We start from the raw sequence: 22,602 nt of genomic DNA, 5'->3' as shown, positions 1-22,602 counted from the left end.
AGGGACCTGCCCAACCCACCCATTTTACAGGCGAGGAAACTGAGGCCCAGAAGGGAACCGAAGCCAAAGCTTCTTGGACTCAGAAGGTACCGAGAGAAATTCAGGCCTGAGTTCTCTGTCTGCTTCTGTCCCGCAAGGTCACGTGAGATCAAGCCAAGCAATGGCCAGTGGCTCTGTGACGATGCCCAGTTAACACAGCACAAGCTACATTGAGAGATAGCGTGTCCCTGAGTGTATGTGCTTCTTGCCTGTTCCTTCCTTGAAGACCCCGTGCCAGCGGCCAGGACACACTCGTGTCACCAGCAGGTCCTGGCTCGCTCAGGAGCTCGCACCTGTGAGCCGGGCGTGGAGGTGGGGCAGAGGTGTTTTCTGCTCGTGACGACCACTCTTGGTGGGTCTGACAGGACCCCCAGGGCCCAACAAGGGACAGCGAGTCCCTGGGGTACTGGCCTCCCCTTCTGACACGGCGCTCACCCGCACCACCCCAGGCCACCGGCGGCAGGGCCCGCACGTGGGCAGCACCCTCTGGACGCTCCGGCACGCTCTGCATGCAGCCACCCCGGGAACAAGGGACAGTCCCCGGCCACCCGGTCATGCCCAGTGGACCGGGCCTCCGGGGAGGGAGAGCGCAGCCACCACCACCAGGCCCTTCCACCCGGCGCCCTGCGCCCCACCCATGCCGGCACCTGGGCCTCGCACGAAACACTGTCTGATCCCCAGCTAACGAAGGAGCGACTAGGCCCAGGGTGTCGTCCACGGTCGCGCTGGCTCACCTACCGGACACGGAGCTGGCCCTGGCCGGGGAGGGCCGGGGCCTGGGGGGGGCTCTGCTTCAGGCACCCAGGGCCCAGGCCCCCCCCCCCGCTGTGCCCCACACCCTGGGCTCTGCCAGCACAGGCCCCCTTTGTGTTCCCTGGCCCCCGCAGAAGGCCTTCCACCTTCCGGAGGGGGGATGGGGGCGGGGGGAGGTGGAACGAAGGGGCTCAGCCACTGGGGCAGCGGTCCACACCCCGGGGGGGGGGCGGGGGGAAGGGGCAGGCGGGGGGGCTCTTCCTAAGGCCCCACCCCCTCCGCTCTCCACCATTCACACAGCTGGGTCCCTTCCTCCCCCCCCTTCGTTCAAATGAAAGAATTTGGGGGAACCAGGAAAAATATGGCTTTTATTTTCAAAACTGGAATCAATTATAACCGGGGGGTGGGTTAAATATTGCCAACTGTGCTCAGGTCTGCCCCCTCGCCACGGAGGAGGGACGGAAGGTGGGGGGGGGGTTGGGGCAGAAGCACGGATAGGGCTGTCCCTGCAGGCAGCCCAGCCCTTCCACCCGGCCCTGCACACCCGGCCCTGCACACCCAGCCCTTCCACCCGGCCCTGCACACCCGGCCCTTTATACCCACCCGCGCATACCCAGCCCTGCATGTCTAGCCCTTCACACCCACCTTTGCACACCCAGCCCTGCACACCCAGCCTTGCATACCCACCTGTGCATACCCAGCCTTGCACATCTGCCCTGCACAGTGGGCTCTGCACACCCAGCCTCTCTTCCAGGAGACAGCGCCCCAGAGGAAGCCGAGCAGCTGCCCTCCAGCTGGATCGACTGCTTCCTGAAGGCCACATCTGTCCCACCCCTGACCAGCCACACCCAGAAAGCCCACCTACCCCAGAGGAGGGAGGCTGGTCACAGGCCCGGGTCTCCAGAGTCAGAGCAGGGTGGGGAATTGGGGATCTGCCCCTCTCTCTCCAAAGCACGTCTTGGCGGGGCCCCACTGAAGCCTGGGGCTGTGCTGGGAGACGGTGGAAGGTTCCAGGCGCTCATCGCCCCAGCTCTGCCAAGAGGTGAGCAGCTACCTGCCCTCCCAGATCCCGGTTTCCTCTTCCACAAAGAGGATAAACCGAGGGTTCAGTGAGATGCGCAGGCCTCCGGGCCCAGAGAGGCCCCCCCACATGACCGCAGGGAGTGGGGGCTGCTCTGCAGGCAAAGCCAAGCCTGGAGCCCAGGCCCAGAAGCCAGAGGACGGAGCGTGTGAGCACTGCTCCCCCTCCCTAGAGACCCCGCGTGTGGGTCTGAGCCCAGTGAGCAGGGGTGGCCAGACGGGCCCCCTCCCACGGACGCAGGGCCCTTGCTGACGCTGAGCTCCTCCCGTGCCGAGCCCCCCACTAGCCTAGCTCCCTCCCCACTGTGCCTCTGCGGCCCTCACATCCCCCACCCCCTGGCCAAGTGTCAGGGTTTCTGGCGGGGGGAGCTGCTCATGCAAGGGAGCACCAGCCCGTGAGACCAGGAGCTGGCCACTGGGGCAGTCAGGCCAGGAGCGGGGGGCGGCTGATGGCTGGCAGGAAGCAGGGCAGGGGAGGAAGGCCGGCCCCGAGGGGCAAGGGCAGGTGTCCCCCGCTGCTTCCTGGAGGACGTGACCAAAGACAGGCCACACTCCAGCGTCCCCTCCCTGCCCTCCCCCCGCGGCAGGGACCACACAGCATCCGTGCTGCCGACTCGGTGGGCAGCAAGCCTATCCCAGCAACGGCCCCGAAGGCAGCTCGCCTCCAGGGCCAGGCTGTGCTCTTGGCCGAGCCTAAGCAAAGCCACATCAAGTGGCACGTGGTTCCGTAAGGTTGGCTGCGTGAGACAGACGGTCCTCGAAGCATCTCCCCACCTCCACCCGTGGCCATAAATACTGACCAGACCAAGAAGGCATGACAGCTGGGCCCCCTCTGTCCCCACTTAGACCCAGCCTGGACCCCAGCCTGCCTGGGGGTGGGGGGTCACAGCCCACAGAGGGGCTCGGGGTCCTAGAGGGCACAGGGCATGGGGCATGGGGCAGGCCCCCAGCACACAGAGCCCATGGAGCAAGGGGATCGAGGCTGGCTCAGCAGAGAACCTTCCACCTAACAAAGGGCATCGGATAAGCAACCAGAGCTACCCAACCCGCCAGCTTGTCCAATGGTCGGCACCCCCAGCTACCGGCACCTGTCTCAGAACTCTGGGACCCAGGCCCTCCCCAGGACGCCTACCCTCAGCCCATGCTCGGGGGGCACCACACGTAAACACACGGAGACCAGAGAGAGGGCGGGGTCCCCTCTACAAACGGGGAACCTCCTGCTCCCCACAATTCCCTGATGCCCCCCCGGCCCCTGTTGCCTGCTGGGCATCCGAGGCATTGGAGCGTGGTGCAGGACGCACGCCCTGGCCCCACCCGGAAGATCCCCCACCAGCCACTCACCAGGAGCAAGTTCAAAGTGCCAGAAGCCGTCTGGGAGTATTTCACTTCCCCCCGCGGCTGTGGCTCTGCGCCGGGTTCTGACAGGACCCGGAAAGCTACAGGTTCAATGAAGAAACCCCGGATCGAGCAGGAAACCCCAGGGGGTGCTCTTGCTGTCCCGGCACAGAGAAATGAGGACGAATGTCTGTGGCATTCTCGTGATGTGTTTCCATGCACTGTGCTCACTTTCTTTATAAAAACTCCAAAACCCACACACCTGCTCCGAGCCTGAGCCCCCCCAGCACCCCGCCAACGCTTTCCTATTGCCACGTCGTTATGAAGAAAACCGCAGGCCCCCAAAATGGCACCACTTAGGTCACGACCCAGACCCAAGACCCAACCTGACTGCAGCTCAAAGCCCCGGGGACATCGCCTGTAAGCGGTCAGGGCAGGAATCATGGTGAGCACCATGGAAGGTTCTGGTAGATTCCACTCCCCTTAGGAGGCCCCCTTGCCCACAGCAAAGGTTCTTGGCTGATAATTTCCTTTTTCCTGCTCTTTCTCTCCCTTTAGAAAACTTTCCTTTCCGTAGCCCCTGGGAGCTCCCCACCCGTGTTAGACGGGATTCTGCCTGATGCATGAATCGATTCCTAAAGCCAATCAGATCTCTAAGTTTCGCTCGGTTGAGTTTCTGCTATTTAACGGCCTGTAGCGCGGCTGGGTTTCCGTGACGCCCCACCTTACAGCTGTGCCCAATTTTGCTGAACCAGTCGCCTCCGACAGAACCCTGCGTGTCCCCCATCTTTCAGGACGCGAGAGCCTCCAGCAAGGCAGAAACGGGACGGCCCGCTTCCCAGCCGCCCAGTAAGCCGGCCGGTCCTAGCCCATCTCTCCGGGGAGGCCACGGCTGGGCAGGCGCTGAGATGAAGGGGTGTGGAGGCATCAGTGGAGGAAGGGGCTTTCAGGGTGCCCCTCCTCCCAGCAACCTCAGATGAGCCGTAGGGAGCGGGTGCGAGTACCCTCGTCCATCCACTCACCGTACTGGCAGCGGGCACCCTGGAAGCCTCGGGGACAGCGGCACGGCTGGGCTGAGCCAGGCGCGCAGTGGCCGCCGTTGAAGCAGAAGCCAGCGCTGCACCGGGCTGTGGGGGGAGGAGAGAAGGCGAGTGAGGAGGGCCAACAGCCCGGAGGCAGCCCCAGCCCACCCGCCAGGACACAGCGTCCCTGAGGACCGTCCCCAAAGTCTCCCCACAAGGCCAGTCCTGGGGCTGGACAGGACCCAGGTGCTCACCACACACAGCAAAGCCCAGACTACCTCTTGTACCAAGAACCCTTGAACCTTGGTCGGGGGAGGGGGGTCTCCCAGGCCGGCAGCCCCGACCCTTCCACCATATCAGGGTCCAGCTCTGTTCTGTCTCAGGTCACGCACTGGCCCCCCCCACCAGAGCCTGCAACCTCCCCCCACATTTTCTGGAGGAGGTGGGGAAGGAGTCAGGGCCAGCCCCCTGCTGAAAGGGAGGCTGCAGGCTTGCCTGAGGACCAGCTTCTGTCCAAGGGGACAGGCACCCCAAGGAAACCCCCTCCCCCACCGGCAGCTGGGGAGGGAGGAGGTTGCACAAGGAGACATTGAAGGAGTACCGCCCGCCCCCCGGGCAGACAGAGCTCAGGAGCCAGAGCCTGGCTTTCAAATTAGCATGTGTGACAGCCCCCACCAGGAAAAGGGAGGCTCTGTGTGTGTAAAAGAGCAGGTAGATAGGAAGAAGGACCAAGTAAGAGACATGGAAACAAAAAATGTGAAAACCAGATGCATGGCTGTTGATGAAGGCTGGATAGACGCCTTGCAAAACGACTTAGATATTTCCAAGAAACACGTGTGTTTCTAATACTTAACATTAGTTCATTAAAAATTGTTTTAATGTTTTATTTTATTTTTGAGAGAGAGAAAGAGGGTGTGCACGCGAGTGAGTGAGTGAGTGGGGGAGGGGCAGAGAGAGAGGGAGACACAGAATCCAGAGCAGGCTCCAGGCTCCGAGCTATCAGCACAGAGCCCATTGTGGGGCTCAAACTCACAAACTGTGAGATCATGACCTGAGCTGAAGTCAGACGCTTAACTGACTGAGTCACCCAGGTGCCCCCAACATTAGTTCGTTTTTTTAATGAGTTTTATGAATTCCTACTACATTCCACGGCAGTGGCAAGGGCTCTGCTTGGGGATGCCCCCTCAGGCTGTCAGTGGGTCCGGGACTGCGTCCACAGGACCCTCAGGGGCCCTGGAAGGAACCGTGTGCCCCTGAGAGAGAGAGAAATGCCAGGGCAGGCAGAGGTGACCTGGGCCCGCGGTGCCCACAGGTCTGCTGCCTCCGGGCGGCTGTGTTCTCGGAGGACCAAGCAGGCAGAGGGAGGGCCAAGTCAGGGGAGTCACGTGAGGCTGAAGAAGCCCCCCAGGAACCACTGTGCACACGTCGCCACGGCCCAGACCCCTTAGCGGACAAGGGAGGCGGCTTGGGTCACGTACATAGGTGTCCAGGCCCTGGTCTGATATTTACCAGTGGGTTGAAACTGCAGTTAGGCTCTGCGATCTGCACACATCGAATACAATGTTCTCAGCCACCTTCCCACCACCAAGGGTCCCCTCCACACCACTGGCTGAGCCTGAAGCGGCGCTCGCCACCAGCGGCAGCTTCCGGGGCTGAACAGGTCTCCCCACCCACGACCTGACAGAGAAGGAGGAACACCGCCCTGGTGCACAGAGTACGGGCTGGAAGTGCGGGGACGGTTCACCGGGCGTTCTAGCTGTTGCCCCCCGGACTCGGCCTAGGCTTTGGGGTGAAACAGGGAGGGTCTGTCCACATCCTCAGAACCAAAGGCTGGTCGGGCCCAGAGGGGCGTCTGCAGGATGACAGGTTCGGGGAGCGCAGGTGAGGGCGGTACGTGTGGACATCTTCCACGGCATCTCAGCGCCACTTTCTCTCCAGGCGGAAGGCAAGCAACACTTACGCTGGTCTGGACCTGCAGCTGCCTGCCTGCCTGCGGCAGGTGCCTACAGCCGCGCCGGGGCCCCGCCCCCCCGCCGGGCCCCGCCCCCCGCCGGCCCCGCCCCCCGCCGGGCCCCGCCCCCCCGCCGGGCCCCGCCCCTCCGCCGGGGCGGGGTTCCTGCGCGCAGGCCTCGCCCCCGGAAGGGCCGCCAGGCCTACGGCCCCTCCTCCTCTCTTCCTCTGCCGGACAGTAGGGTGGCCTCAGGCGGGACAGGTGTGATCCAGACTGGCCCAGTGTCTCCTGGTCTTGCCAGGCCACCCACCCGCAGGCTCTGAGCCCAGGTCACCAACTGTGTGTGGGACACAATCGTCGGCCTTCTCCAGGCCAGCGCTGTGAATGAGCCCTCCCCGAACCCCTCCGCTGACCCCACGTGCATTCTGCAGCCTGAGGCCGAGGCTGGAGCGACCATCTCAGCCCCGGGACGCAGTTCCCCGCCTGTGACCCTGCTGTCCGGGGGGCCGTTCCAGCTGCACTTCCCTCGAGGAAGCTTCTGGCTCCTGTCCTCCCTCTGCTGCAGGGCTGGGCCGGGAGCGGGGAAGCCCCATCCCTCCGCCAGCCCCCCAACGGCGTCCCCAGAGGGGCGGCACGCCTGTCCACTGGCTGGGGCTGAGGTCACATCCTGAGCAGACAGGCGACCTCAGCCCCTCCCTGCACCCTGCACATGCTCAGTGCTGAATTCTCAGCATCTTCAGGTCAGAGCCTGCCAGGGGGCTCTCTGGGCCGCAGCGACTCTGTTGTAACCCGGGATCAGGCCACCACCGAGACATGGGGTGGGTGTGGGGACTCCCAGTGTGGGCCAGGCTCAAGGAAACCTCGGATAGGCCACTCCAAACGCAGCCTGTCAATCCGATGACAGTTCGTCCCCAGCTCCGGACTTAGCAACGATAACAGTGACACCAGAACCAGCAGCGCCCTGACCGTGGCCAAAGCCCCCCAGGCCAGCCATGGGAGGGTCTGTGCGATGCAGCCGGGCTCCCCAGCAAAGTCTCCCAGGACTGCGGGGCACACCCAGCACAGAGGAACCCCAGGAGGCCACGCCTGCCCCCCATTGCTTCTCCAGCAACCGGCCATGGAGGCCAGCACCCAGCGGAGTCAGGGCTGGGCCCAGCACACAGCGCCTCTGTCCGCCATCGTTGGAGGCACTCAGGGGTTCGAACAACACTGGGTGGGGGAGAGCGCAGACAGAGGGGGTGACAGTGAGGACGACACAGGTCCCAGGTCACCCCACAGGGCAGGTGGATCAGCACCGTGGCTCAGGGCGGTCTTCAGCTCATCGACCAGGCCACCAGGCGCGGGACATAAAGCTCACCCGAGGTGCTGCTGGAGCGCCCGTCAGCGGCCAGGTGTGGGAGCCACAGTGCCCACCTCAGCAAAGCATGCCTGCAGGGGAGGGGTCCCTCCCACTCGGTCTCTCTGTCCCTGGTCTGTCCCCAGACTTGCTGGCTGGAGGCTAGAGGCCAGGACCACACGCCCCCACCCCAACCTCCACCAGTCCCAGACCCTCACTGCGGGGAGGGAGTCACTCCAGCTCCACCCTCCGGAGGAAGGGCCAAGCCAATGCTGCCCTGGGGGCCAGGGCCATGCTCCCCCACCCCCCACCCCCCACCCGAAGGCCTGTGCTAGAAGGAAGGGGGAGGAGCCTGTGGTCAGTATGAGTGCCGGGGACTGTGACTGCAGGTGCAAGCATACCCACATGGGCGTGCAGCATTCGCACAGGTGAGCAGGCACGAGGTGCACACGTGTGCATGTGAGCATAAGCATGTGTGTGCAAGCACATGTGTGTGTGAGAGCACACGTGTGGGAGCCTGTGTCTGCAGGTGAGCCTGTCAGCACATGTGGGGTTGTGTGCACATGCATGTGTGAGCATGAGTACACATGCATGTGTGTGCACAGGTGTGTGAGGCAGTGAGGCAGGTCAGCTCACCTGGGTGGACAGCATGCTGGCGCACTGCACAAGTCTGCACATGTGCAAATGTGTGCCAGGCACAGTGCTATCCAGGCCCGGGCGTGACGGGGTGTGAGAGAGCTGGGGTGGGGGTCACGGCAGAACAGCACGCCCACCCCAGCGACCGTGTACATCCACACGGAGGGCAGGATGGCCAGGATGCCAGCTCTGCAAATTCCCACGCGGGGCGAGGGGCTGACATGCATCCAGAACGGAAATGGAAAAGTGAACGGCAAGGTCGGAAAGCAGAGGGCAGCTGTCCCTGGGTCTCCGGGCAGCCTTCCTGCCGCTCCTTCCCCAAACCCCCCCCATCCCCAGTGGGGCCCAGGGGAGGCGGCGGGGTCCCAGAGGGAGAGCCACAGGGCCAGCCTGCCAGGCAGTCAGCAGCCTGGGCTTCCGTCCCGTGGCCAGTCGCACAGCCCCTCCCGGCCCCTGTGACAACAAACCGTCAGTCCCTACTGATGCGATGCCCTCACGGGCCACAGGTTTTTTCCAGCTCCCCTGGCATCCCCCCCTCCCCCGGGCACCAAGAAGGCGTGAGTGACCAAGACGGGCCTGGAAACCCGTGGAGAAAGCTCCGGGTGGTCACTTCTCGGTGTCCTCCCCAGGCTGTGGTCATCTCTGAGGCTGTGCTCGGGGGCACGGGCACGGCTGTCCCACACACCCTGGGCACACACGGCGGTCTGGAGGGCTCCAAAGTCCTGGGCCCCCAGCCACGGCCACAGCTTCCAGACCCAGTTCTCACCGTCCGCGCACCCAGAATCCGACCCCTTGTCACCGCGCTCCCTGATCCCCCAGGGCCATCCGCCCTCCACAGCAGATCGTGCCCCTGTCCCGGGGCCCCTCAGAAAGTGACCCTGTCTGTTTGCAGGTGTGACCAAGGTAGGGCAGGCCCTGCTGAGGGAGGAGGTGACACAGGCAGGGAGGACGGCCGGAGGGGGCTGATGCGGCCACAAGCTAGGGGAGCACGGAAGGACCCCTGGCCTCCAGAGAGTACATCTGAGCCGTCTCAAGCCCTGCCCAGCCCCCCCCCACCGGCCCGAGGTCCCTTCCCCACCCCCGCAGTCTCCAGAGCCCATCTCACCCGCCCCCACAGCCTTGCTTGCCCGCTTGCCCGCGTGTCCATGCAGGACACCAGTTCCAGGGGCCTCTGCCTGAGAGCAGTGCAGGGCACCCGTCGGCCCCGCACAGACGTCTGTCCAGTGCTTCTCAGAGCCTGCTTTATGGACCTGGTTTATCATTCCAACTTCGTTGTGTTTCTTCCTTTCTTTTTAAAGAAAGATTTGGCTTGGAAAATACTACAGTCCGTCTCAGGAATCCTCGGGGCACGTTAGCATGTTAAACGCTCTGAGAAGTCCTGCAACAATGGAACCTGCTTAACTGTGCTTTTACACGGAGCTTCGCGGACTGCAGAACCCCTTCACGTTCCATGTGGCTGGTGAGGCTCCCAGCACCCACTGGCGCCCAGCCTCTCCATCCTGTGGCCTCCTCAGCCGGCCGGAGCCCAGCCCTGTACGGACCGGGGAGTTAGATCAGGGAGCCACAGAACCTACTCCTGGCACCTCATTCCTGGGTGCGTCCATGTCAGGGTCAGGCCAGACACCCACTTTTTCACGCTCATGGCCGCCTTGGATGAGGGGGCGCCAGGACCCAGGGCATCAGGGGGTCTAGGCAAAATCGGGGCACTGAGAGAGCTGGGCGCGAATGTGGCACCCACAGCACAGGGGGCATGTGCGCACGGGGACCATGCAGACCCAGGGAAGCCACCTGGTCACCAGGCAACGCCGCCCCGCCAGCACTTTTACTTTTTGGTCGCCTCCAGGTCACAAATGCCACTAAGTGGGTCACGGAGCAATCACAACAGCCATTAGAGCCTCCTGCCATCCCCCCCCCCCCCCACGGCATTAGGCCCCTCCTCGATCCCACACAAACACGGGGTCCCTGGCGGCGACCCGCACGGAGCTGCACTTCCGGGTCCTGAGGCGGGCGGGGCTGCCCTGTCCCAGCCTGACCACCTCCCCTCCCCCGGGCTGCAGACAGCCTGCTCGGAGACTGAGGGAAGGTGCTGGAAGCGACCAGAGGAACGCCAGAGGGTGAGGAACAGGACAAGGTTAGAGGACCCTCCCTGGGGGCCCGGCACCCCGTCGGTGCTCGGTGCTCGCACTTGGGCGCCCAGAGGCCCCGCCCCAGCCCTGCCGCCACAGCAAGCCCGCGGGGAGGGGCCAAGGGCAGCCACCCCGGACTCTCACCTGACCCCCCAGCGCAGGGCCTCCTGGGGGCTGGGGGCTCCGGGCGCCTGCTCAGCCTGAGACAGGCCACAGCAGGAAGTGCAGTCTGGTGCTCAGCCCACCCTCCCCAGCCACGGTGGTGCTCCCACGCGTGCTCCCGCCTTCCTCCGCTGCCCCCCACCATCCGTTACGCTTCCTCCTGCTCGGGGCCCCCACCGGCTCCCTGAACGCTCCCACCCCCCACCCCCAGCACCTCCTGCCCACCTGCACCCCGGAGCCCCAGCTGGCTCTGAGCTCCCACCCCCACACCCCACCTCATCAGCGTCCCCCAGCAGCCAGCCTCCCATCAGGCCTTACCTCCCTGTGGGCAGAGCCCAGCGACAGGGGGCAGGGCCCCAGGCTCAGGATCCTCCCCACTGGACCCCCCCAGTCCCTCCCGCCCCTTCCCATGCTGGTGGCCCAGACGCCAGGGAACAAGTGGGTGTCCAAGGGGGCCGGACCACAGGACTTTTGCTAGAACATTCAAATAAACAGAGAAAACCCAAACACACAAATAAGTAAATCCTGCACGAAAAAGGATCTTTTAAAAACAAACAGTTGAGGGGTGCCTGGGTGGCTCAGTCGGTTGGGCGTCCAACTTCGGCTCAGGTCATGATCTCATGGTGTGCGGGTTCGAGTCCCACCTCAGGCTCTGTGCTGACAGCTGAGAGCCTGGAGCTGCTTCAGATTCTGTGTCTCCCTCTTTCTCTGCTGCACCAACCCCGCTCGTGTTCTCTCTATCTCTCAAAAGTAAATAAACATTAAAAAAAAAAAAAAAGGCCGAGAAAGTCAAAGCCTCCAGCCCAGGATACATGGAGGCCCTGTGACAACCTGGACCACCAAGGCCAGGCACCGCGGCCAAGACCCCCTCCCCCATGTCCTTCCTGCCACAGCCCTGTCCACCGCCCGTCTCCTCCACCTCGGCAAGGCCAAGGCCGCCTGCCCCACGGCCGCATCCCCCCTCCTGCCAGCTGGCCAGCCCAAGGCAGTCACCTTGTCCTTCCTGGCCACCGGCAGACAGAGCCGCATGACAGGCCAGGCACTCAGGCGGAGCCAGAGGGGGAAGGAGAGACAGTCGTGGCCCTTGGCCCCGGGGGCCTGTGCTGAAATCAGCCTCCCATCCCTGTGAAGCCAGCATTTGGGCTCCGTCCCTGCCATGGGGAGAGGCCAACCTGGCCTCCCAGGGTCTGGCCGGCCCTCGGGCCCCGCGGCTCCTCCGTGGCCCTGTCGCGGGGATGGTCACTCTGAGACACAGCTGAAACCCAGGATGAGACCCCCGCCACGGGCGTGGACTGTGAGAACGTTGCAGCACAAACCTTGGCCTGGGCCCGGGCTCCCCGCCTCCCTCGCCCGTGACGGTGTACACACCACTCCCCCCAAGCCAGGAAGCCAAGCCCAGAGGGACGCCCCTTGACCGCCATGTGGGTGTGCATTCCCGTCCCTTCCCAGGTGTAGAGGCTGTGCTCCCCAAGCCCACCCCGCGCCTCCTCTGCCCGCCCCCGTCATCCACCAGGTTGGAAGGGCGGCCTCACAGCGGAAACCGGGGGCCTCGGCTTTGATGTCTGCCCTGCCCCCCCACTCAACACACCCCTTTGTTTTCCTAGAAGCCAGAAGCAGGGAACGCACACATCACCGTGGTCAGAGAGCGTGGGGAGAAGGGCCGCTGCTGGGGGGGGCGCTGGCCAGCATCCAGGTGCCCCCCCATCCCCCGAGGCTCTCTTGCCCACGAGGAGGCGGGGCTGCTTCCTCTCCTCTTCCCTCCTGCTCCCTTCCTGGGGAGAATTATTCATTTCCTCTCCCAGAAAACAGTACCCACCGCCCTTCTCTTCCCCTTCTCCGACTGGAGTTCGTGGAAAAACGTCTCTGCCCCTGGTCAGCGGCTCCACGTTTCCTGTGTGCGGAGGGACCGGGGGGCAGAGAGGCAGGCTGGAACACGGCCCCTGAAGTCTGGTTCCCGTCCCAGCACGGGGGAGCTGGGACCCCCAGCCGCCCCCACAGGGCGGCCCTGCCTCTTGCTTCACACCAGGGGGCGCCACGGCGTTGTTTCAGGGGAGGCCTGACCTCTGATCTGAGACCCCCTCTCTGGGGAAGGGATGCAGCCTCCTGTTACCCAGTCACCCCAACTGCCCGCCCACCTGTCCCCACACCCTCCTGTGCCCACACCCACCTGTGCCCACACCCACCTGCCGGCCCACCTGTGCCCACTCCCTCCTGTGCCCACACCCACCTGTGCCCACACCCACCTGCCGCCCCACCTGTGCCCATGCCCTCCTGTGCCCACACGCACAGGCCAGGAACAGCTGCCCAAACACCTCTACTGCCGGACTCCACAGCTATGCGCCTCATTCCTTTCGCGAAGCAGAGGCTTCAGAGTGAGGCTCGCGCGCGCTGACCCACTGGCTCCCCATCCATCCCCCCTGCATCGGTCAGGACCCCCTCTCTGAGGGAGGCAGTGACAAGCCTCCACTAAGCACCTGGGGAGACTGAGGCCCAGGGCCCAAGGACGGGAGGCAGGACAGGAGCTGCTGTCTGTCTGTCTCCAATGCCCAGCCCCAGGCCCTCCTGGGAACTCAGGGCCAAGGGACCCAAGAGCAGGGGTGGCGATGGCGGGCAGGCGGGCTCGCGACGGGCTCCACGACAGGGCCCTGAAGCGGCATCTGAGCCCACAGACACCATCGTGTGGCCCCGGCGCTGGCCTCAGACCCCGCCCAGATGCCAGGACCTGGCTGACAGCCCCCCACCCTCCGCTCAGACCCCCCACAGCCCCATCCCTCTTCCCTTGCCCCCTACCCACATCAGCCTGGGGGCTCACTGCTCCTGGATTGTTCTGTTTTAACAGCCTGGGTGGGGGCAGAGTGGGGAGCTCTCGCACTGTGGGAAGTGCCACCAAGTACAGAAAGAGGGTCTGCACCGCCCACACTGGGGACAATCCCTTTAGACGCAGCCTCTTCTGGGGCACAGGTTTGGGGGGGGGGACACTCACGGGAGAGGCAGCCCTGGTCACCAGGCTGCTGGCTCCACCCAGGGCAGCACCTGAACACCGTCTGTGCCTCCATGGCATACACCTGCCTGTAGCCTGTGTAGTAGATGGTTCTAGAAAAGAAGGGAGAAGGGAAACGTTTACTGTGAGACGCTAGCTCTGGTGGCACTTCCCGCTGCTTTTGGCTCTCCCCCACCCACCCTTCCCCGCGCTGATTCTCCAACTGCTCCCTTCACGACGGAGCAGATCCAGATCTGCGTCTGACAGTGGAGACACACCGGCTGTCAGGGGGCCAGCACCCATGGCCCCGGCCAGCTCTGCCCCCTTCCCTCCCCGCCCCTGCCGGGCCCTGCTCGACAGCGTCAGGACAGGCACATCTGGTTCTTAACGCCAGGCCAGGTTCATTCGGAGACCGGGAGTGGCTGCCAAGGTGCCCAGCGCTGGGCAAGGCTGAGCCCCGGGCGGTGCCGGGTCAGACCCCGGGCTCTCGGTGCACAGGGGAAGACGGCCAGAGCCTTCGCGGTTTACGAGGGGCCTCTTCCCCACCTGCGGGGGGTAGGGCTGAGCCAGGGACATGGGGTGACCAGAAGAGGGGCTGTGGACAAGCACAGAGGGACCAGAGTGTGGTCATACCCAGCCCTGAGGTCAGAGGGGAGCAGGCGGGAGGGCTCCTCGGGGAACAGGGGGCAGGGGAGCCTGGGTCCGAGGGTTCCTGCTCAGGATGGGAGTAGCTCTCACAGAAGCTGAGCAGAGAGAGGCAGAGCCCCAAGCAGGAGCTGGGAAGGGGCCACGCCGGAAGGAGGCACCCAGGTCCGGCCCGTAGGAGGGCATTGACGGCTGCCTGAGGCCACCCCAGGCCACCTGCAGCTGCGGGCGCCTCAGGGCCACCCTGTGCACGGCGGGCCGGCCAGCACCAGCCTCCATCCTGCTTCTCTGCACACCAGCAGCCCCACAGGGTGGCCTTGGGGGAGCAGTCCCCGAGGGTCCACCTCCCACCATCCTGGGACTCAGCCCGCAGCCTTGACCTTGGGAGCCAGAGCCAGGATGTGAAGCAGAGGTGCCTGGGTCCCACATGGCCCACACAGCCTCCCATTTCAGCGGCACCCCACAGCCCCAGGCTCCTACATCTTGGCTCCACTTCTGCCGGCCTCAGATTTTAGAAAGGTCTCTACCATTCCAGAAAATTCCATTCCCCCTTCTTCAGAGAGTGTTACAACAAGATCTGACCCTGCCGACCTTCCCAGGGCAGCTGTCTGGATTCCGGATTCTCCCTCCTCATCCATCCCCACCCCAGAACTCCACCCTCACCTAATGAGGGTGAGCCAGAGGACAGCTAACTGTCCCAGCCCGGCCCCTCGGTCTCTCATCTAGAGGGAAGACCGCCAACCTTATTTGGAAGCAGGGTCTTCCCCGATGGAGACAAACGGAGAGGAGCCTGTGCTAACTTGGGGTGGGCTCCCAGTCCAAGGACTGGGGTCCTCAGAAGCCAGGGAACAGACACCCTGGGGGAGGGCCGTGTGAGCACCGAGGCAGAGACAGGGGAGAGGCAGGTGTGAGCCAAGGACACGGCCACCTCCGGGAGCCGGGGCAGGGAGAGACCTGGGACAGAAGTCACCAGCTGTGCCCACACCTGGGGCTCAGGCTCCCGGCCTCCCTGACGGGAGAAAACTGAAGCCCCCTCCTCCCCCCCGCCCCCGCCCGGCTCAGCACAACTGATTACAGTGGCAACCGGAAGCTAACCAGGACTCAGTGCTCAGCCCCTGCCCTCGGGTCCCTGGCCATGACGGGACTGGTCACAGGCTGTGGTGAGGGGGGCTCAAGACAGGACTGGTCACAAAAGTGGGGGGGCGGGACAGGTCACAGGCGTTGGGGGCACAGGACGGGACTGGTCACAAGTGTGGGGGCGCGCAGAAAGGCCAGGGAAGAGGAACTGAGAATGTAGTAACAGAACAAAAGGAAAGGGGTGACCCGAAGCCACCCTGCCCCACCGCTGTCTGTAGGAGTGGTGACCGGGCCCGGCCTACAGCTATGGGGTCACGGACCCTTGAGCCCCGGGAGCAGCCCGAGGGCCTGGACTGCCGTTTCCAGGTGAGGAAACACCCTCCTGCCTGCTGGGGCTCGGCCGCCAGGAGCCGTGGGAAACCCATGGCCACCCTGGGGATCAGGACCCCACAAACAACCCAGGCCACTTCCCGGAAGCGTGAGCTCAGGCGCGCTGCGGACAGCAGCCCGGGGGGGCTCTGCAAACCCCGCTTTGGCAGGACATGAAACCACTGCCTGGGGAGACGCCGACCGCAGCGCTGGACGGGATTTGGCAGAGCAAACAACGTCGAGCCCTTCCTTCGTAAATATTTATCCCTCTCCCGGGGCTACGTGCTGCTGCTCGCAGTCGCCCGGAGAACGGAGCCCACCGGCCCATCTGCCCCATCCCCCCCGCCCCTGCCCTTGGAAGGCGGAGACCCTGCGACACAGCTGGGGGGCTACTGCCCCTACGTCCACTCCTGCAGGTCCTTGGGAGCCTGGGCCACAGGCCAGGGAGCCCCGCGGCGGGGAGGGGGCCGGGAGGGACAGGTTGCGTGAGGGCCCCGGGTCCTCCAAGCATCCTTTCCCTCCCTCCTCCCTTTGCATGGGCCACACCCCCAAAGGACAGGGGGCCTCCGTGCACAGCCTGTGCACTGCCCGGTGGTTTGTCAGGGAGACCCTCCTGATGCGCCAGGAGAGCAGATGGGAGGAGGGGCCAGGGGGCAGGGCGGGCCGCCCGGGGGAGCGGGGCCTCTGTGCACTCCTGAAGGACGAAGGCCACAGCCTCAACGGCCAACGGAGGAACATCCGCGCGCGGCGCGTGGGCACAGCTGTGGCACCGTGGGGGGGGGGCGCACGCCCACTACAATGCAGCGGGGCCCCACGGAAGGGAGGCAGTTAGCACAGGTCACAGAAGCCCTACGGGACATGGTGGTGGGGAGACAGCTCTCGGCCACGCGGGGCGGAGGGCTGTGGGGGAACCAGCTCACATGGCTGCACTCCAGGCCAGGCACCCCCGCCCCCCACAGGCCAGGGACCCAAACTGCCCCCGCTGATCCCGGTCACCTCAAGCTGGGCCAGGAGAGGGTGCCCAGAACCCGATCTGCATGCGGCCCCTCCTGAGCCTTCCCCGGAGACCCGCACACAGAACACAGGCCACCCCCCCAGCCCAGCAGGAAACACGGCAGAGCCCCCCTGCCCCCGCCCCACACGGCCAGGCAGCAAGGCCCTCGAAGACTTTCCTCCCAGGAGACACCTCGCCAGGAGGCTGAAGGTGCCCAGATGCTTTGAAAAGGCTGCTTCCCATCCCCACCCAGGCCAGCCTGGGGACCAGCGACAGGGAAATGGGGGAACAGCCCGTCCTGGGGGCTCCCTCAATGCACACACCCCACAGCGCTCCAGCCTCGGGACCTCAGGGCCCCTGGCAGCTTCCAGCAACAGCACCCCTCCCCACACATCGTTGTGGGGACACGGCTGACGCAACCTCGTTCCCAATCTGTGACCGATGTGTGGCCCCACACGTGACAAGGCCCGGAGGCCCGCACAGAGCACACCTCCGGGGGCAGCGGGGGGGGGGGGGGCAGACGTGCTCCTTCGGCCCCGGGTTCCCAGCGTCAGCTCCCCGACCTCGGGGCAGGACCCTATGGGCCTGAGGGGCCACCCCGTGCCCCACGGTATGGGTAGCGGGCCCGCCTCCACCACCTGGCGAAGGCACCCGTCTTCAGCACACCTGGCCCAGCAGACGCTGCCCCCAGACACCGCCAAGGGCGGCGGGGGGAGCTGGCGCCCCACACAAGTGGAGCCACGCAGGCGGCCCTCAAAGGCTGCGCTGTGAAGCTGGACACCACACCCCACGTGCGGGCCGCTCCCACCTTCCCCGCCTAACGGGGGCACTGCCCGCGCTGAGCCCCCCCACCGCCCAGCTCAGCAGTGGGGCAGATTCCAGAGACAGGAGAGGTATGCAAGGGCACTCCTTAATTTGATTTTGAAATAAAATCTTGGGCAAGAAAAGGTCTGGCGCTGACTCCCCCGGGAATAAGGCCCAGGGGCTCGGGCGTAGCAGGTCCCACAGGGCGCTCGGCAGGCCAGGCACCCCGCTTTTCCCTTCTCCTGTGGCCGCCCCCGCCCCCAGCGTCCCGCCTGGGCCGTGGGATCCCCATGTTCCTCAGGGCCCCTCCCACAGAGTCCCTCCTCCCTGCAGGGCCCCCTGGGCAGCAGTGCTCAGTGTGGGAGCAGCCCTTGGGGGACGGGAAAGCTTCGGCACCAGGCGCAGGGCTGCGGGAAGGGGTGTGGGCGGCCCTGGGACCCGGACAGGGGCCCCACACCCCACACTGGACCGGGGCCCCAGCACATACCTCCGCTCGTGGCTGACACACCACGCCTGCCGCCCGCAGCCCGGCTTCCACACGGGCACAGTCCGGCTGAACGCCTGCACGCAGGGCTGGCTTCGGCCCACCAGGGTCAGCCCCTGCTCGGCACACACGTGCGGCCTGGGACAGAGGACAGGTGGTCAGCGGGCCCCAGTCCCCAGTCAGGGGCATGGAGCCACCGGGGGGGGGGGGTCGCGGCGGGGGGGCACGCCCCTCCCAGGCCTGCGGTAGCCCCAGGCTCAAGCTGTGGGCGGAGGACGAGGGGACGGCCACAGGGCCACACCGTGCATCTCCCTGCAGGGGCCCCACACTACCCACAGTGCTGTTCTAACTTTGCCAAGACACCAGGGGCCTGGGGTCAGCGGGAACAGTGGCCCGGACCCTGCGTCCGGTCTGTGTGACTCCCCTTCCTAGGCCCCCGCTCCCCCAGCCATCCTGGCCTCAGAGATGTCCCCTGAGCTGCCCCCGCTGGGCACACGGCTGGGTGGGTGGGAGTTCGCTCCAGGCGGGACAAGCACAGTGGGGAATGTTGGGGCGCCTCCGGGGAGCGTGGAGGGGGTGCACGGCGGAGCCCTAGGGTGTCAGTGGCTCCTTAGCGCCCTTGACCCCTGCGCCACAGGTGAACACACGGACAGGAGCATGCCGCACAGGGGAAGGGGGTGGTTGTTGGGAAGATGCAGCAGGGGCCCCGGAGGCTCTGGGAAGTGGGGGGAGGGGCAGCTGCCCCAGGCCGCCCCACCCCCCACCCGGACCCACACAAGGCAAATTTCAGGAGAGAAGGCACAAAGTTTGCCAGGCCAGCCAGATGCCACAGCCTCTTGGGGGGGGGGGGGGCTGTCCTCTCCTCTGAACACGCTCAGGGTCACACAACCCTGTGGGCCACTCCCGCCAGCCACTCTCCCATCCCGTCACCTGCGTGACGTGACTTCTCCCCGAGGCCAGTGGGCCAGGGCTCCCCCTCTGGCTCTGCTGCTCTGTCCACAGCCCCCAAAGCTCTGCCCCGCTGGCTCCCCGCTGGCCTCGCGCGGATGGGGGTGTTGGGGGGGGGAGGTGAGCGCTGCACTGATCTCCTCGGGGGAGTTCCCGGCCCTCCAGAACCACAACTTGGGCCAACATTTCCATCTTCGGGGCAGAGGAGGTGGGATGGGGGAGGGAACAGACATCCAGATGAAGTGTCACCCCAAGTGCAGGGCAGTCACAGGGCTGTCCTTGCACTTGGCTCCCGGTTCCCATCTGGGGAGGGAAGGCAATTCCCAGACTACAAAGCGAACACAGCTCCGTGGGACATCTGCTTCCGGGCAGAGAGGGGCTGCTGGAGGCTGGCGGCCTTGGCCCCGAGCCGAGGTGACGGTGGGCACACGCAGCAGGCCCCAGGATGAAGGCCGGGGGGGGGGGGCGAAGTGAGGAGGGAAAAGCAGGGCGGGGAAGGAGGCAGCCAGCATCGCAAAGCTGGAGAAGGCCGGCTGTGAGCACACCCTCATCCAGGCTCCCAGGGAGTGTCTCCGACAGGTCTGTTTTTACAGGCTCCCCTCTGGAACCCCGTGGTGCGCCTCTGAACACACGTCGCCCCAGACTGGGTGAAACTCTTGAACTTGGAAGCCCGCAGCCTCCAACCTCAGGCGGCTGGAGCTCCAGAGTTGGGGGACACCGTGCCCCCGTCCCCAGGCCCTGCCAGCAGCCTTGGGCCAGCCCTGTGTGTGGTGAGCAGTCACTCCAGGCCCCAGGAAGATAAGCCAACCATTCTTCCAGCAGAAATGCACTTTAGAGGCAGAAATAAATAAAGATGTGTTGTAGGGTTTTCAATCAGGACACGGTCAGCCAGTGGGAGCCCAACTACCTGCCGCAGGCTCCCACGCATCCACAAAGGCCACTCTTGGGCCATGGGTCAGTGGGACCCCTACTCCACGGAACCCCTCTTCTCTTTGTGTCCCCCAGAGGCCCACCAGGAAAACCAGTCCTGGAGGGTGGGGAGGCCTGTGCCAGCCCCGCGGGCTCATCCGATCTCCCCCGGGGTAGGGGGCGGGGGGACACAGGACCAGAGAGGACAAAGCACCTTCAGGGACCCTGGCTGTTGTCTCGGCTCCTCCCCTGCTCCTCTGGGGTACAAGGAGCAGAGAGCAAATTCTGGCCCTTCCTGGAGCCCACCGGCTTCCAGAGCTCCGGGGTCCAGCAGAAGGATGCCCTCTGCCCCCTGTGCGGCGGGCCAGCGGCATTCAATGCCACCCTACCGCGTGCGGGGGCATGTACTGGGTGCTTCAGAGACTATCAGAGACAACGGGGCCGTGGAAGGTGTCAGAATTCAGCATGCCTGGGGCCACCTGAGAATAGAAGCCCCGGCCAAGACACAGGGACACAGGCCCCCAGAGGGGCAGCCACCCCGACACGTGAGAGGCTCCCTGAGGAGGAGGAAGGGGAGGAGGAGAGAGGGCAGAGGGGGCTTTGGGGAAAACAGGAAGCAGGAAGAGAAGGTCCCCTGCAATCCACTAGCTGCTGGTTTGAACTGCTTGCCCCAGATCGGCCAAAGGCTTCCCGGAGCCCTAGCGACAGGCCAACCCAACCTCGGGAAACAGGCCTTTGGCTCTGCTCCTCAGGGGGTCAGGGTAAGGGGCCCAGGAGTGCTGACAAGCCGTCTCCACAAGCACATTGGAGCCAAACCCCCTTCAGGAGGAACCCTCTATCCTCATGGCTGCGCAGCCACCCACCCGACCAGCACCCTGGAACTGCCAGGAGCCTGGGCCTCTGGAAGCCCCGGCCCACCATGCAACACGCAGGCAGGCCTATGCCGCTGTGCTAATCCCTTCTGAGGCTGCAGCTTCCCTTGCACAAACGAACTCACTGGGATCACACGAGAGCAAAATGTCCAGCCGAAGTCATGCAGAGCCGGGACTCAGCCACTCACGTTTCTGGATGCAAAGGCCCCCTTTTCCTTTAAAAGGCCACAAGGAAAGCTTCAAAGCAAGACGCAGGCTAGGGGGTGGGGTCCTGGGGCACAGACTTGCCCTCCTCCCAGCTCTGCCTGGAAGTGACTGTCCTGCACGGCCAGGTGCACTGGGCCCTCTGGGTGAGTGCTGGGCAGGGGCCCTAAGCCTGGCCACTCGCCTGCCCCTTTGCAGCACTGGACAGGCCCCGCCTGGGCCCAGCTCGCTGCAGGAGCCTGGGCTGGGGGCCGCCAGCAGGCGCCTCCCCTCCTCCCCCTCCTCTCTGGCTCACTTTGGCACCAGCTCTCCTGTGAGGCCAACACAGGATCGATCTGCCGGTTAAGAGAGACCGCTAACCGGCCCCCTGGGGAATCATCTTTCAAAACTGAATTCATCTCCGCTGGCTCCCTGACCCTCTCTTCCTGCCCATTCTGGTGCTGAATTCCTTCTCCTGTCTCTCAGCCCCAGCACGCACGTGTTTAACACATAAACCACGTCCAGGCCCCCCACCCCCACCCCGCCGGGCGCTCCCCGCCCCTGCACAGCGCCCCCCCCCCCAAGTCCCGGAGGCAGCTTTGGAAGGAAGTGAGAAGGGGCTGCTTCCTGCCTGCTCGCTAGCCAGACCCTGCCCGCGAGGACCCTGCCCGCGAGGACCCCGACTGGGGGCGGCATCTGCCAAGGCGCGCGGTCGGTCGCACATTCCAGAGCGGAGGGAGCCCGACAGGGCAAGGGGGGGGAGGAGGTGGCCCTGCCACGGAAGCGCCCCCTGACCCAAGCCCCGACGCCCCCACACACCCCCACCCCCGTCTCTTAACCATTCCTCCCCAGGGGCGGCAGAGAGCCCAACTTTGTCAGGGGCCCCGGGGAGCCCGGGTCCGCGCTACTCACATGCCAGGCTGCAGGCGGGGCAGGGCGCCCGCGGGACCCGCGGGAAGCAGCAGCACCAGGGCCAGGGCCACCGCGCGCCCCGCCGCCCTCGCCTCCGGAAGGACAGGCATCGTGCCCAGCGCCCCGCGCCGCGTCCCCCCTCCGGCCCGCAGCTCACTGGACGTCCCGGCGGACCCCGGGAGCCGCCGCCTCCGCGTGCGCCATGGCCCGGGGACGCGCAGGGCGCAGCCGCAGGTGCGCAGGGTCCGGCTTCCCGCCCGGCCCGCGCCCGCTCCGCGCGACTCTGCGCGCACAGCCCGGTCGCCGGAGGCCGGCCCGCCTTTGCCCCGCCCCCGGCCCGGACCCCCGCCCAGACCCCGCCCACCACGCCGTCCCGCCCCCGGCCCCGCCCCCGGCCCTCCGCGGGCCCTCGCCGCGAGCTTCGCGCGCTCCTCCGAGGCTGCAAGTTCTGGATGCCCTGCGGCCGAGTGGCCACCTCCGGCGGACCTCGGGCCCGGCGCCCATCTTTCGGGGCAGCCCTCAGCCCTCCGGCCCTCTTAAGGCTCTGCGGACGCCCTGTCCGTTGTCCCCGGGTGCCCGCTCCCCTCTCGTGCCAGGCAGGGGCCGTGGGTACTCCCCTTTGGGCACCCACGTCGTTGGTCACCGACCACCCCCTGAGCATTTTTATCCTTATTCTGTGCAGGGTGTTCTCGCCAGTGGCCTGAGGTGGGCGTGCCCCGCCTCCCACAGACCCTGGGGCAGGAGTCGCCCTCTGGAGGACTCACTTCTCTCGGTTTTAACCCGGTTTGGGGCGGCTGCCTGGCTTAGCCTGCAGAGCGTGTGATGACGTGGGGTCTTGAGCGCAAGCCCCATGTTGGGTGTAGAGAGAACTTAAACAAATGAACCTGGGTTGGGTTTGGAATTCACTTACTCCTGGGGTGAGGGCTGGGTGTTCCTGGGCCCAGGGGCTCATGGGGTCCCTGGGGTGGAAACCCCCTTAGGAAGT

At 65.5% G+C, this 22,602-nt stretch overlaps 1 protein-coding gene across 1 annotated transcript; it reads right to left on the bottom strand.

The window, feature by feature from the left end:
• Positions 1 to 4,179: 4,179 nt before the first annotated feature.
• Positions 4,180 to 22,469, bottom strand: LOC120242520 (latent-transforming growth factor beta-binding protein 1-like). The gene is made up of 5 exons (XM_039248307.1): positions 22,382 to 22,469; positions 21,618 to 22,074; positions 17,797 to 17,931; positions 13,424 to 13,533; positions 4,180 to 4,334 (listed from the first exon to the last, which is right to left on the bottom strand). Exons 1-5 carry the CDS (start codon positions 22,467 to 22,469, stop codon positions 4,180 to 4,182), a joined length of 945 nt encoding a protein of 314 aa, XP_039104238.1.
• Between the last annotated feature and the right edge of the window lie 133 nt (positions 22,470 to 22,602).

The sequence above is a fragment of the Hyaena hyaena genome, unplaced genomic scaffold (genome assembly GCF_003009895.1).
Source record: "Hyaena hyaena isolate Hyena2069 unplaced genomic scaffold, ASM300989v1 scaffold_308, whole genome shotgun sequence".
Lineage (NCBI taxonomy): Eukaryota > Metazoa > Chordata > Mammalia > Carnivora > Hyaenidae > Hyaena > Hyaena hyaena.
This window is presented reverse-complemented; position numbering and strand designations above follow the sequence as displayed.